Source organism: Atta cephalotes (assembly GCF_000143395.1).
Source record: "Atta cephalotes unplaced genomic scaffold scaffold00018, whole genome shotgun sequence".
NCBI classification, from domain to species: domain Eukaryota; kingdom Metazoa; phylum Arthropoda; class Insecta; order Hymenoptera; family Formicidae; genus Atta; species Atta cephalotes.
The window spans coordinates 2,172,509-2,186,829 of NW_012130082.1; the positions used below are offsets into that span (position 1 = coordinate 2,172,509).

Below are 14,321 nucleotides of genomic sequence, written 5' to 3' on the forward strand. Positions count from 1 at the left end.
ATATTTTATTGTATTATATTTTAGATAAAATATGATTATTATTTGAATAAAGCTACTTTTATGTTTTTAAAATATTGCAAAATATCACGTATAAGTTTAAATTGAAATATATATTTAATTACATATTTTTCTAATATTTGTTAAAAAATTCAGTTTAATCAGTTTAATATACTTAGAATTGTAATTTAAACTTGTATATTATATTTCCTATAAAAGGACTTCATTTACAATATTTAAACAATAAATTAATTTAATACTCAAAATTGTATGCGCTATGATATATACTTCAAGAATAAACAAATCAAATATTACATATATCTATTTAAACAAATTTGTAATATTACATCTTAGTTCTTTTAAATTAGTTATGTAGTAAGCATATATTTGCATTCATTTTATATGAATATGGATACCATATTGGCATTTCAACTACACACACATATACAATCATATATACAATTGTGATATACAATCTTTAAAATTTATAAAAATGGAAAAAATCAATTCGCATAAAATTTAGTCTTACGCAAAATACAATCATGTTTAATTTATTTTTCATTTTAGAATATATATATATTCTATCAACTATGCATATCCATTTTAAAAGTTACGTAATTATGCATTATTCTAAATAACGTTGACAATTAAATGCTTGCATTTGATGTGTAATTGTGATAAAGGATATTGTATATAGATTTTGTTATATTTTTTAATATTAAAAATGAAATAAAATCATACATCAATGTTAATAATTAAAAATTGTAAAATAGTTAAAATAGTGAATGTAAATCAATATCCGTTTTATATTTAAAATTTTTGTTATATATAGCAGTATGTTATTCATTTAGCAAGCTTTAGCATGCTATTCATGTTAAAGTAATAAGATTGCAAATAAGCAATCTATTATCATTTTGGAAATAAAATTATTATATTTTGCAAGTCAGGAAAAATACTGTGTATATAAGTTTTTATTTTTTATATAATGTGCGAAGATAATAAACTGTAAATGAAATTTGTATAGTAAATATATGTATCGACAATGAATTTGATACGTCAGAAATTATTTATTTATTATCAACGGAACAGAACAATATACAAAATAATTGATATCTAAGTTATTACATTGAAAAGTTTTCAGTAGAAATATAACTTTTTATTAAGATTGTTATGAAGTTGCAACAATGGATGCAATTCCATGATGTAGAATAATAATCTTGAGTACAGAGATTTTTCCTCATTATCATTAAAGGAAGTTGTGGGTGTAAAAGTTGAACCACTCTTTTACTGAGATATAAATTATCATACTTGGTTGTATCGGGTCACATCATAACACTTTCTTTCATTCGTATATTATATTTTCAAATAAAATTAATTATATATTTAATATTAATAGCTAGGTTGTGGTTGTTGCGTCAACAGTAGGCCAAATCTTCTTTTCATTGTAATTCTTTCTCTTGAATATTTGTCTTCTACAGAAAATCGAGCTGAAAAAATATTCAATATCATGCCTTTTGTTTATACTACATAAAGTATCTATATAACAAAAGTGTAAAAATTTACCTGGATGTGCAGACATCGTAGGCTTTCCGTTAGGGTCCACTTTCTATAAAAATTTAGCAATTAAAATAGCAATTAAAAAAAGAAAAAAATATAAAATCAGATAAAAAGATTTTGTATGTAAGATAAAAGAAAATTGCTATAGAAGAAATAATGTACAAAATCAGTTAAAAAGATTACAAAGATATATGTGATATATATATTTAATTCTATTGAATATGCTAATTGTGACATTCTATTGAATGTGCTATATTGTGCAATATATTCTACCATATTAGAGATGCGTTCAGGGAGCATTATAGCTATATTATTCTATTTTTATTTTAATCCTTTGTTTTAATATTTTATCATGAATGATAAGGGTAGAATAACATAAATAGTGTTAATCTTCGAGAAGGCATGCTACATTGCGATGGGAAATGATATATTAGACTGAGAAATAATGCATTATTTGTAACACCATTATTATTATTTTTTGTTAGGTAAGGAATTGGTAAAATTATACTTTTTTATTAGTACGGTAATGTAGTTACATTTTAAGTAACGAATTAATATCTTTTATTTTATACACATGCAATAAGTGTATGTGTATAGGATATATATAAGCGAATTTTAAAAGAAAGAAGGTGTTATGTTCGATTATATTGCAATCAAACTCATAATTATTTATTTTTTACAATAAGTAATTTTTTAATTTGCCTAACCTTATATATATATAGATAATGCGATATTCACAAGAAATTACCTGTAAAGTGTACACTCGGTTTCCTTTGTTGTCCAAATAATACATTAGATACATTTTTGTATATTTCAACTTGCAATTCTTTGCAACTTAACCTTCGTACAGTCGCTTATATCTTCTAATTGCAACTTCTTTCTTTAATGAATATCTGCCAATACCTGTTTTTAGTAAGATATAATCCGTCCAACCAAACTGCACGTTTAGAAATAAATGAAAAAATCGAAATCAATCAGATTATCAAAATATCTCAACTATATTGGCAAATATAACGTGATGGAATAGAATATTTCAACAATGAACGAAGTATGAGCGCGACAGCCAATAACGTATCCGTTTTTCCGAAAAAGTATTTGATTGGCTGCCGCGCCACTTCTTGCCACGTGGTTGCATGTCGTCGTTTCTTGTGTAAACGGCTATTAGCGCAGTATAAAGTTAGTTTGAAGTTTTTGTCTATCATTCTTTTCTTGTTATATTGTACATGTTTTTCGTGTGGCATGTAAGATACACTTGCTAACCAAATATTTTGAGTATTATACTATACGAAAAACAAATATGAGAAAACCTGTTTACAATTAATCAACGGGTCTATTCTTTTCCTATTCTTTTTGTACTGATCATCTTTTTCTTTCCGTACTTTATTTCTCTAATGTGAAAAGAAAAAGAAGAAAAATGAATAACGCAAGAAGTTCAGCTGAAAAGAACAAATTAAATGTGTCTCGACAGTGAAGTTTATCCAGTTGGTTTATGTGTGAAAGTATATGTATGGAGAAATCGATTAATCATAGACGAAAAATAAAGCGTGTCATCTTCTGTAATTATTATATACATAATTGATTTCTTTATAGGTCATGACAAGCAGGAAATTGTTGCATGTAGTGCAGATCTATTTTTCTGTTTCAACGTAACGTAATATATTTCGAAAAAAGGAATAAAAGATCAGGAAAACATGATTTAAAATTCTGTACGATTAGAGCAAAAATGAAATTCTCGAGTCTGTGATGAAATTCTATACTTTTTTAGACAGAAAATTAAAAAAATTTTGAATTAATGTAATATTATACACTACATACATATATATATATATATATATATGTGTGTGTATGTATTATATATATATATATATATACACATATAATATTTGGATTAATACATCAAAAATTTAAAGCAATTTTTCGATTTAAAATAAAGTTATTGCCCCGATTTTTTCATATAACAAAGACAGTTGGCTTTTTTTTACAGAGAAGCCAAAATTTTAATTTTAATTTTTCGTCCTCAATTCATTTTTTATTTTTAATTTTATTTCTATTTACATCTTATTATTATTCATAGAATAATTATTCTCTAATTTTTTAAATATATTCTTAAAATTTAGAAAATGGAATGTTAATTTTTGTAAGATTTATAATGAGATTCAATGTTCGTGTTTATGGGTTAAGAAAGAAATTATTTAGTGCTTTAAAGATTTTTATTAGCATCAATAATATTAAATTGCCTGTCAATTTAATTTGTGAGATTACGTGCTCCAGTCTAAGACTGTGTTTCAAGACCGACACAAATATAAACAGTGTGCAATTTGTTTTGAATTAAAAATTGTAAAAATGAAACACAATATATTGTTATAAGACCCACCTCGATCGAATAATATCGCTCTCTTCACTCATTTATGAGTTAAATTATATGTTATAATCACAATTCAGAGACTTAAACGGAACATGGAATATCCCTCCTTTATATTATAATTATCAATTAATCATTTCAATCCTTTACAATTAAAAATGACCGATCCATCGATGACGTTTTCATCCAGGCATAAAGACCATTTCCAAATTGCTCCGAGAAAGAAAAGCTACTAAAGAGACACTCAAGAGATTGCATGCAGAAGAACCGACTCGCATGTACCTATACTTATTATCATGTTTATTATCGGGTCTTATGCCGCGTGACAGGTTGTCGGCCACGAACGTAGGCGTGATGACGTTCTCTGGTGATTAGCCGAGAGGCATCTACAATGAGATTGCACCGGCGGCAGCTACGGCGAGTACTGAGCATGAGTGTGTGCGCGCTGACTGACAATTCCTCCTCGTGGCTAAGAGTTGACATATAGTGGGCACGCGCTCGGACGCGATGGGTGCCCCGTCCGGATAGTCAGTGTCATTTCCGCTGACCAAATCGCTGTCAGTATTTACGTCCACCGGCTTATCATCCAGTCCACGACGTCTGGTATAGAACGTTCTCCGAACGAGAGACGAAAGAACGCATTCCTCTCTGATGTGATTGCGCGGTCGTCTTCAAGGTGAACGATTGTTCCTACAGGAACCTGTCGATTAGGTGCGAAATGATGCGTTCCCCGCGTCGCGAGTGCGATTTCGCAGTCACGAGAGTGAATCGGGCGACGACGAGAGATGTGAATTACTGGGATGCTGGGATTACCGGTGCATGGAAAACGGCAACACTTCATGCTGTCATTCACTGCACGATGATGTTCTGGCTTTTGTTTCCGTTAATGATTATACAGTAGGAAGCGCGTAATTTGTTCGCAATTTGTGCGAGTGTGTATAGGTGGAGGTCACCCATAGGTGTTCGCGTAACAAATTGCAATCACACTTGGCTAGTACGCTCGTTGTTTTGACCTTGATTAATGGATTTTAAACGCGATTATTAGGAGAAGTATTTCTTTGATTAATTACAGAAAGTATTTTTCTTTATTATGATAACTTATCTATAAATTATCTCGAATTATAAAATAGTTTTCGACAGCTAAATATACATGTACAGATAAAAAGAACTTCACGCATTAAAGAAATATTTATAGTAAATAATAGTTAATAATTCTTAAAGTTTTGTATCAATAGTTGGCATTTAAATCTTGTAATGCAAATTTTTGTGGATTTAAAATAATTAACAAATCTCTGTTTCAATCAAAGAACAATATTAATATAAATGTTTTATTTATACAATTAAAATCTAGTTTTAATTTCAAATACGTATCAGGAGGAAAATTCGAGAAAGTTAAATTAGTTTTGAATTAAAATACAATAATGATATTTGTGATTGTGATTTCTAAGATTCCAGAAAAAGATTTCGAATCGTAAATATTTTCGTGGTAATTTAAAGATTCGCTACAGATTGTTGTACTACCAATAGAAATAATGCTTCATTCGTTCGTATTATCGGTGAACCTTCATTCGTAAAAAATAATCGCGCCGATACCGTCAGCGTCGCGGCGGCCTTAAATCAGCCTTACGCTACTAATCTCATTCAGTCTAGCGGCTAGAATCGCAAATCACGCGACACTTCGCGATTCTTAAATATTGGATTATCGACTGCTACGCGGTCGATCGTTTCAGATGCAGCGGAGGAAAATTCGTTGGATTATTCAGATACCTGAAGAATCGCAGCATATTGAGACTGTCGAGCAACAAATCTTAAGTACGAAAGGTAAGAAATTTGAATAACATAAAAATTCAAGAACTACATATCTAGAAGGAAATTATTCTTTTGAAGAGGACTTTAATTTTCTAAAAAGAATTCTAATTTTTCAAAAATCATGAGAGAGAGAGAGAGAGAGAGAGAGAGAGAGAGAGAGAGAGAGAGAGAGAAGAGAGAGAGAGAGAATACCATTCTAACAGCTTGGAAATTTATATTATTTAGTTACGCGAGTCTAATGTAAATAGAAATCATGCAAGTTATTTAACTTATACAGGACAAATGTAATTCAGTTTTGTTTAATTTAATTTAAATGTTATCTAAGGCACGGAATAAAATTCTTGAAATGTAATAAATGTATTACGCGGAATCGGAAATACAATGTTTGGATATGTGCCTTTGATTTGCGCATTGTGTAATAATGTTTAAAGTAATATGATTTTCTAGTTATAAATTTAGCAATGTTTTCGTCGAATCGTTTATCTGCAATAAACAGCGTGTAAAACCGAAGGCAAGATCTCTTCTACAAGAGATTGATATAAACTTACATAATTTATTACGTATGTAAATAAACGGTTTGTGTGCCGAATATAGTTCTTTCATGAAGCAAAACTGCTGAGTGTAGATATTTTAAATTATTTTGGGCCGATAAGAAAAAGTCGCGACATGAAAATATAATAGAAACATAAACAATCAAACTGATTTTCGATTTGGATTTTCATCTTTTAAATTAAATTATCATAAGTGGAAATTATATAAATAAAAGTTTGAAAGATTTTAAACAATCAGTTTATTGAAGACGGATTTTATTTTGTAACTGTTTATTATTCGCAGTAACAAAAAAACAAATGTTATATAATCGAAATAATATATTCTATAATTTCTAATATATCTATACTTTTGTGAATTATTGTAGAATATAATATTCTATATTAATATTATAGAATAAAATATTCTATAATAATATTAAATTATAATATTAAATTATTTAGTTACACGATTTATTGAAATGATATGTTACATGAATTGACATTATTATAGATACAAAATATATATTATACTTTATACATAATAATGTCAAATTGTGTAACATATTATTTCGGTAAACTGTATAATTTATAAAATCACATTCTATTTTATTATTCTGGTAAACTGGGTTTTATGGAACATTCAATATGTTTGTTTACTTTTAATTTTTGTTTTACATATGTTACAACATGTATATTGTATGATAGCTCGATTTTTTATTTTATATATTTTTCGGTTACACTTGCTAACGAATACAAATAACAAAATTGTTCGAGAAGAAACTCAAATATAATTGAAAGAGAAAATATTATTGCGTTGTATATATGTTATATATAATTTTTAGAAGGATTTGTATAAATTCAATTATTTCTATTGAAATATCTATCTAAACAATCATGATTAATTTCATTTAAATTATTAAACAAAAAAATAATACTTAAAATTAAATAATACTTTTTTAATCTATTTCTTTATTTTGAAGTCGACAGTTTTATGGAATTTAAACTTGCGAATAAAAATAAAAAAGAAAATGTAAAAAATTTGCTACAAATTAGAATACATGTCACGTCTAGATGGTAACTAGTAGTGTTTTATTCTATTCATTATGCAAATAAATCATGACATTGCGTGCATGTCGTTTAATATAAATAGAGATGATCGGCACGATCACGCGTTTTCTTCTTTCAACGTAACGTCTTTTTATAGATGATCACTATTGTCTTTTACGACCGTATTAGTTCCTCTGTTGATGGATTATACTGCCCGCGCTCCTATTCGTTCGTCTTATTAAATTTATTTCGAAACGTGTAAATATAACAAATAGAACAAGAATGCTCCAATGTTTTGTGGAACGTAAATGATGATATCAAGGCAACTTCGTTTCGTGTGCTCAACTATTGGCAAATCAATCTCGCGACTGCACTCGGTGGCAGATGTCCTAAGACGCAATCAGTGATGACGAGTGTGTATGAAAAAAAAGATTATGTTATCATTCCTTATCTATATACTATAACTTTATTTCTTACAAGTTTAAATACGCACGAATTGTAATACATAAAAAATTAAAAACTGCAAACTTTTAAAATGAATCTCATTCTGAAGAGTGAACTCTCTTAAAGATTGAAAATTGAGCTACTCTTTCTGACATAATTTTCAGTTTCAGACTTTGATGTGAAATCCCATTTCAAAGAATTTAGAGAATACGAAAAAAGATTTATCGGCAAGCATGCATTAATATTATAGGATTTGGCCAAATATTAATGACGTCTGCCAACAGATTTGAGTTTGACATTTTAACAAGTCAGTTATGTCAAATACCAAGAAGGTATTTGATGCGTCGGCGCTAACTTTTACAGAAATCACCCGCAGGGTCGAAATCTGGTATACCGCGCAGTGTCGCGATGGGCTGCGTCCCATGAGGTCGTTCCGAGTTATGGAAAGTCCGATACGCTCTTATTATAGAAGTTTCCTTGCTCTAGCCGCGATAGATCATCTGTGGACCGCTACTCGGGAACGACAAGTGTTCTTGACAGAAGCGAATAAAATTAACAATTAGAATGTGAAGTTTTTTCAAATAGTATTTGCAAAAAATATTATCTTTACAGTAGGAAAAATTTACATTGCTAGGATACACCGAGTGATTTTACCTTTTACTATTAGCAAAGAAGAGGAATTTGTAATCCCTTTATGCTGCAAAGTCAGTGATTTTTGCATAATCATCTTATTGTTCTGTATTTCATTACATTATAATTTTTTTTTAGTTCTATATTCTTCTTTTTTATTGTAAGATGATTATTTTATTCGTGAAATTTTTATCCTTCATTAATAGAGATGCGAAAATAACAAATATATATGTATAATTGTATATTGACATTTATATCACGTATAAAGAAATTATTCATATGTTATATTACTAAACCAATAATGATGGTGGACGATATAAAGACATTTTTTTATCTCAATTAAATAGCCGATTACATCTCTTGTTTCATCGTAATTACTAATATGACTCTGGTCATTTTAAATCACAATGCACGGATGTAATCAATGGGCAGTCATTTATATCGAGATGATGTGCCTGTGCGCGTGTAACACTCATTTAATTGTAATTATAAAAGAATATTTTAAAATTTTCTTATATTTTGAATTATTAATTTATTCAGAAGAATTTCAGAGAATTAGAAAGTAAAAAGTCAAATTATAATAGCAGTTACTTTAAGTAAAATTATATCAGTTACGTAATACATTTAATTTTAATAGATTTTGTACAATTTATATTACGCGGTATAAAATTTATTATGTATGTATTATTTAATTACAAGTTTTTCGCGCCAGATGTTGTTCAGTTACTAACGTCAATTACTAATAGCAAATCATTATTTTATTATAGTTTTTACGTTAATAAATTTGTTAATAATTTGCTGTATCAAAATTGACACTCTCAATACGAACTATGAAAAATGCACGGCATTGGAATAATAAAAATATAATCAAGGATTGTGATAGAATATATCTCTTCGCAAACTTTGTACGTATCTATGTGAAGAAAAATTAATACAGAATGGACGATGATATATGTGAGTATAATAATCAATGATCAATACATTTTTTATATTGCACGTTTTTTTATTGTGATTTTTAATATTAATTTTTTTTATGGCAATATAATTTCTATTATAATTTTGTAAAATTAAAATAATCATTCATTTATTTTTCAAGACAATATCAAGAAAAAATTCGATACAGAAAATTTTATTTCTATTTTAATATTATTAGTGTTGCCTAATGTAATAATTTATTTTTCATTATTTATAAATTATCATAAATATACAAAAAATATTCACAAATTTTATTCGTTGATTGACTGTGTGTATTTAGAAGAATCTGTACAAAATTGTCATAAATTATATATTTCGTTTCTGCGTTTCTAAAATCGCAAAGGATTAATAAATCTGATTTAACTCTTATCTTTGTGTAGTAATGATATTATCTTCCTTCTGCAGTCGGAAATAGTTAAGAAACTAAGAAAGTATAATAAAACATAAATTCTCTAACAAATATGACATTTTATCCAAAGTTTTAATAAAACAAGTTTTGAAAATGGGAGAGTAGAAATGTTTTGTCGAACAGAGCGAGATTGCAACAAATCTTATACCTTTCTTTATTTACACACAGTAGTATTTTAACTTATTTTAAATGCAAGGTGATGTTGCAACGAGAATGCTAGAAAAGATAACCGTGGCATTGTTTTCATATTGGGAAACCTTTGTTCTAAATAGACTAGTTTATTCTTTGGTCAACGGAATGTTTACTTTCTCTTGTTGAAAGTAACAGCTTTTGATGTAATAAAACTGTATTATCTCTTGTGTGTTAGAAAAATATGTATGCTTTTACGTAAGAACTTTCGAAGACATTATTGATTTTATGTATAAATTGATTTTTTAGTATTGTTAAAATTTTATTTAATAATAAAAAAATTTTATTAAGTTGCAGAAATCGTTTACAGTTATAGAAATTATTTTAAATATATGCTTATGTATTTAGATATAAGTATTTTGAAATTTAGAAATTATTTAAAAGATATTATGATTAACTATTTTTATAAAAGACGTTATAAAACAAAAATAACTTTTTCATAGTATATCGTTTCAATACATTATGAAATAGAATATTTAAAACTACTATTATGACTGACTATGTACATTGAGCACAAATATAATAGTTAATTACAACAATATTATCGTAAAAAAGAATGTGTCATATCTCTCGCAAAATGTACGCTGCAGAAGAAAAGAAGACACATTTTCAGGGAATTGCGGTAGTTTTCTAGCTCCCGTGCAATCTCATGTAAGTTCTGTAAGTTCGGAAACAACGAGAGGCTATCTCTCGAAATTGCGCTAGTGGACGAGCAGACAAAGATATTTGGCGATGAATGGCGTGAAGGTATTTGTCCGTTATCGCTGTAACTTTTCTGATATTAGGTTCTGTTAGTAATTTGGCTACTACAGGATACTTTCTATTTGACACAAGTCGTTCTGACACTATCATACAAGAGTCATTCTATCTTTGTTACTCTCTGAATGGCAAGAAAGATAGAATAATATTTGTGTTGATTTTTCTATCATTAAATGGAAAGCATCCATATTCTACTGATTATTTTGATATCAATCAATTGTTATTAGCTAAATGTTTTACAATATTTTATTATTTATAATTATCTATTAATAATTTTAAGTCAAGACGTAATTAAAAATATTCATTTTTATAAGATGATTATAATTGTAGATTTTTTTTTTTAAATATACAGAAAGAATGGTTTCATTGAAGTATTTAAAAATTTGACTGAGATAAAGTTCTAAAAATAATTCTGTTGAACCATCAAAATAATATAGATATAGAACATTTAAATATAATGAGCAATACTGTAAAAAGTTTTGACATTCTGACAATTAGTGTAAATCCTTCTAAACAATTATTTTGATGGTAACAAAATTACTGTCAGATCTATATTTATGAATGAATTTTAAATACTTTAATAAAATCATACATTCTTTCCATGTAAAAAAATATATTGTGCATTGAAAAAAAAAATTGTTAATTTGACTAAAAGCATTTAATTCGTAATAATTATTTAGTATATTTATACATTTAGGTTAACAAAATCTTGTGTCAAACAAATAACATGTTTAGAACATGTTACTTATTTGAAATAATAAATATTTGCTTGATAGTTCGTACTGCTGCATTGAATCAACTAATATTTTTTTAAAACAGTTTATCTCAGTTTACAACGATAAATATTTTAGCAATTAAAACTCAAAATTGAATACAACTCAATTTGATCACAATGAGATATTGAAAAATAATAATAGTTGTTAAATTAATTTCTCAGCTCGCTTTTATTAATTTGTTAAAATTTTTTAATTCTTAATATATCCTTAAATTGTAGAAAGATTTTTTAGTTGAATTTTTCTCAAAATAGAAGTAAAAATAAAAATATGCTCGAATAATAAAACATCTAATAAAATTTGCAGGAAGTTTTTGTATATACATATATGAGATTAATGAATCAAAAGCTTTAATACGCGGACAGAGAAATATTGTCCAAATAGTTGACGGTTTTAATTTAAGTGGCCTATAATATAATACTAATTGACATTACCGTAAACAGATTCCAGATATGAAATTAATTAGATGCATACCCGCAACGCGTAAACCAGGCGCGCGACCATGCATAACGTTATCGGTAAGGCCAATATGTAACGACATCAAGATGCTATCTCTGGGTTATTGACACGAGCGTTTCCGTAGTATACATACGCATCGTTATCGAGAATATATTAGAGTTGATGTAAAATGTACCAGTTTCGATGTATCAGAGACGAAGATCAGAATGTCTGGTTCTGTGATGTTAGTCTGATGTCGATGATTCTCATTAAATATCGTTCAAACTGAAGAACAGATATCGATCGAAAAATCGCGGAGGAAAATAAGAGCTCATAATAGAATTGGATTTTGTAATTTGTAAAACTTTAAATATTACTTTAAATATAAATTAAGATTTAAAATTCTTGTATGAACGCTGTTAAACTTCACATCCGCTTTAAATTTCTGAAATCACCAGAGATATATATAGAATCGATATCCGTGAAATCTATCAGCGATATGAAAAGGACAGTTTTGCTGAAGTTTCTAAAAATTTAGCTGGATATAGATTTGAAAATAATTTTGTTGCACTATTCAAAATAATTAAGAGAGACATTAAAAGACATTAAAATTGGTTGTTAAAATGTCAAAATTTTTACAACATTTTGCTCTCATCATTTGAGATTCGCACATTAAAAAAATTATGCTGTATTAACATCATTATTTAAATTAAAAATAATTTTGTTAATTAATAACATTATTAACGAAATAAATACATGTTCTTTTTTTTTGACAAAATTTTTTGTTTTGTTAATACTATTATTGAAATAGAGAGAGACAAGATTATTTTCAATTAAAATTATGTTATTAATATATAACATCATCTTTTTTCAGTGTACTGAATATTAAGAATTTGATAGTTCAACAAAATTATTTTCAGATTTATATCCAGCTAAATTTTTAAATACTTTAGCAATATCATTCTTTTCCAGGAGTTTTCATAAAATTGTCTAAAATAAAATTTGTGATATATGAGATTTTATATAATATGAGATTTTTAATAATAAGTCGTTGACGTTGTTATATTATACTTATGGATTCTACATTTTACACAAGAGAATTGTTATTGTGATCTATACATAAATGTATATAAATCGCATCATGCAACTGATTATAAATTTGGGTTTTATTTGGTGAACCCCAAACAAGCTTAAGACGCTTATATACCTGTTCATCAGTAGTATACTTCCTCTGATTTCTGAATCCCTGCTTACTGTGATACGTTGGGCCTTACGATCAGCGAAGCAAGGCTTAGGAACCGATTTTGCGATCGAAAGGTTCCCTCATCTTGAGATCTCTTCATTCTTTGGAAAGAATAGCATTAGAAGTATTTTTGATGTGTGTCTCGAAAGATATACGGACATAATTATACATGGGAAAGAAACGACAATAATAATTAAAAACCTTATTCTGTATATAGAGAATGTGAATAATGAAATTTATGATAATATTCACGATTATTATATTCTCATTGTACATAACATTTCTGAAATTAAACTTCCTTTACATTATTCTATTATTCTATTATATACATTTTATATACATATATACGTATGTACGTATATATATTATATATATATATATACATTATATATATATATATATATATATATATATATATATTTATATTACATTATATTCGCAGATATTCTAATTCTCTATAACCTATGATTCTTAGTAACCATTAAAGCTTATTTCAATTAGAAGAATGGCATATTCAACATTAGTCTTCCCTTTCAATGAAGACGATTACATAAAATTTTTATTATTTTTATTTTCTCGTACGATTATCCGAGGGGGCCCACGGACGTGAGACGGTCTGGAGAAAGGGGGAAATTCTCGCTATTGGAGAAAGAAGGGACGCAGTGTCGAGGATTTCGCAGCATCGGTGAGACGAGAACGGAGCTACGCCGATGTGCATCGTGGTCAGTGGTGAGGGAAGTTGGGCCTTATGAGTTATCCGAGGTTGCCAGTTCGCTCGTGGCTTGGCCGGCGTGCGTTGCGTGTGCTGTATAACTGCGTTTGGCAGTTGTCGATTGACATTAGTTCGCGAGGGAAGGACGTATATCGCGTCGCTGTCTTCTGCTCTTTTTTTCTGCGCTCGCGCGAGTCAGCGTCGTTTCTCTATCGCGCGTTCTTCGTCCATTCGAATCGACGAGTCGTAAAATCGTGTGGGATGTCACAAAGTGTCGCATCGCATGGCCTCCGGTTACGACGGTCGTGAAGGTTTCAAACGGATCGTTGTCTCGTTCGCAGAGAGAGAGAGAGAGAGAGAGAGAGCGAGAGAGAGAGAGAGAGAGAGAGAGAGAGAGAGAGAGAGAGAGAGAGAGAGAGAGAGAGAGAGAGAGAGAGAGAGAGAGAG

The 14,321-nt window shown here is 28.5% G+C and overlaps 2 protein-coding genes across 2 annotated transcripts in view; one reads left to right on the plus strand and one right to left on the minus strand.

Moving 5' to 3' along the window:
* Positions 1-1,044: 1,044 nt before the first annotated feature.
* On the minus strand, positions 1,045-2,362 carry LOC105618755 (H/ACA ribonucleoprotein complex subunit 3). The gene is made up of 3 exons (XM_012200286.1): positions 2,303-2,362; positions 1,561-1,603; positions 1,045-1,484 (listed from the first exon to the last, which is right to left on the minus strand). Exons 1-3 carry the CDS (start codon positions 2,354-2,356, stop codon positions 1,387-1,389), a joined length of 195 nt encoding a protein of 64 aa, XP_012055676.1. The 5' UTR covers positions 2,357-2,362; the 3' UTR covers positions 1,045-1,386.
* A 3,284-nt stretch (positions 2,363-5,646) lies between these two features.
* Positions 5,647-14,321, plus strand: part of LOC105618886 (dystrophin, isoforms A/C/F/G/H-like) — a 195,891-nt gene continuing 187,216 nt past the window's right edge. Inside the window, exon 1 of the mRNA XM_012200417.1 lies at positions 5,647-5,737. Coding sequence (XP_012055807.1) covers positions 5,647-5,737 — 91 coding nt within the window. The remainder of the gene's footprint in view (positions 5,738-14,321) is intronic.

Bases quoted from the DNA above. Each gene is read 5' to 3' on its own strand.
- LOC105618755 (XM_012200286.1), bottom strand. From the start codon at position 2,356: ATGTATCTAATGTATTATTTGGACAACAAAGGAAACCGAGTGTACACT. The intron at 1,604-2,302 runs GTAATTTCTTGT...AAATTTTTATAG, and splicing joins ACCGAGTGTACACTTTACAG to AAAGTGGACCCTAACGGAAA. The intron at 1,485-1,560 runs GTAAATTTTTAC...ATATTTTTTCAG, and splicing joins TACGATGTCTGCACATCCAG to CTCGATTTTCTGTAGAAGAC.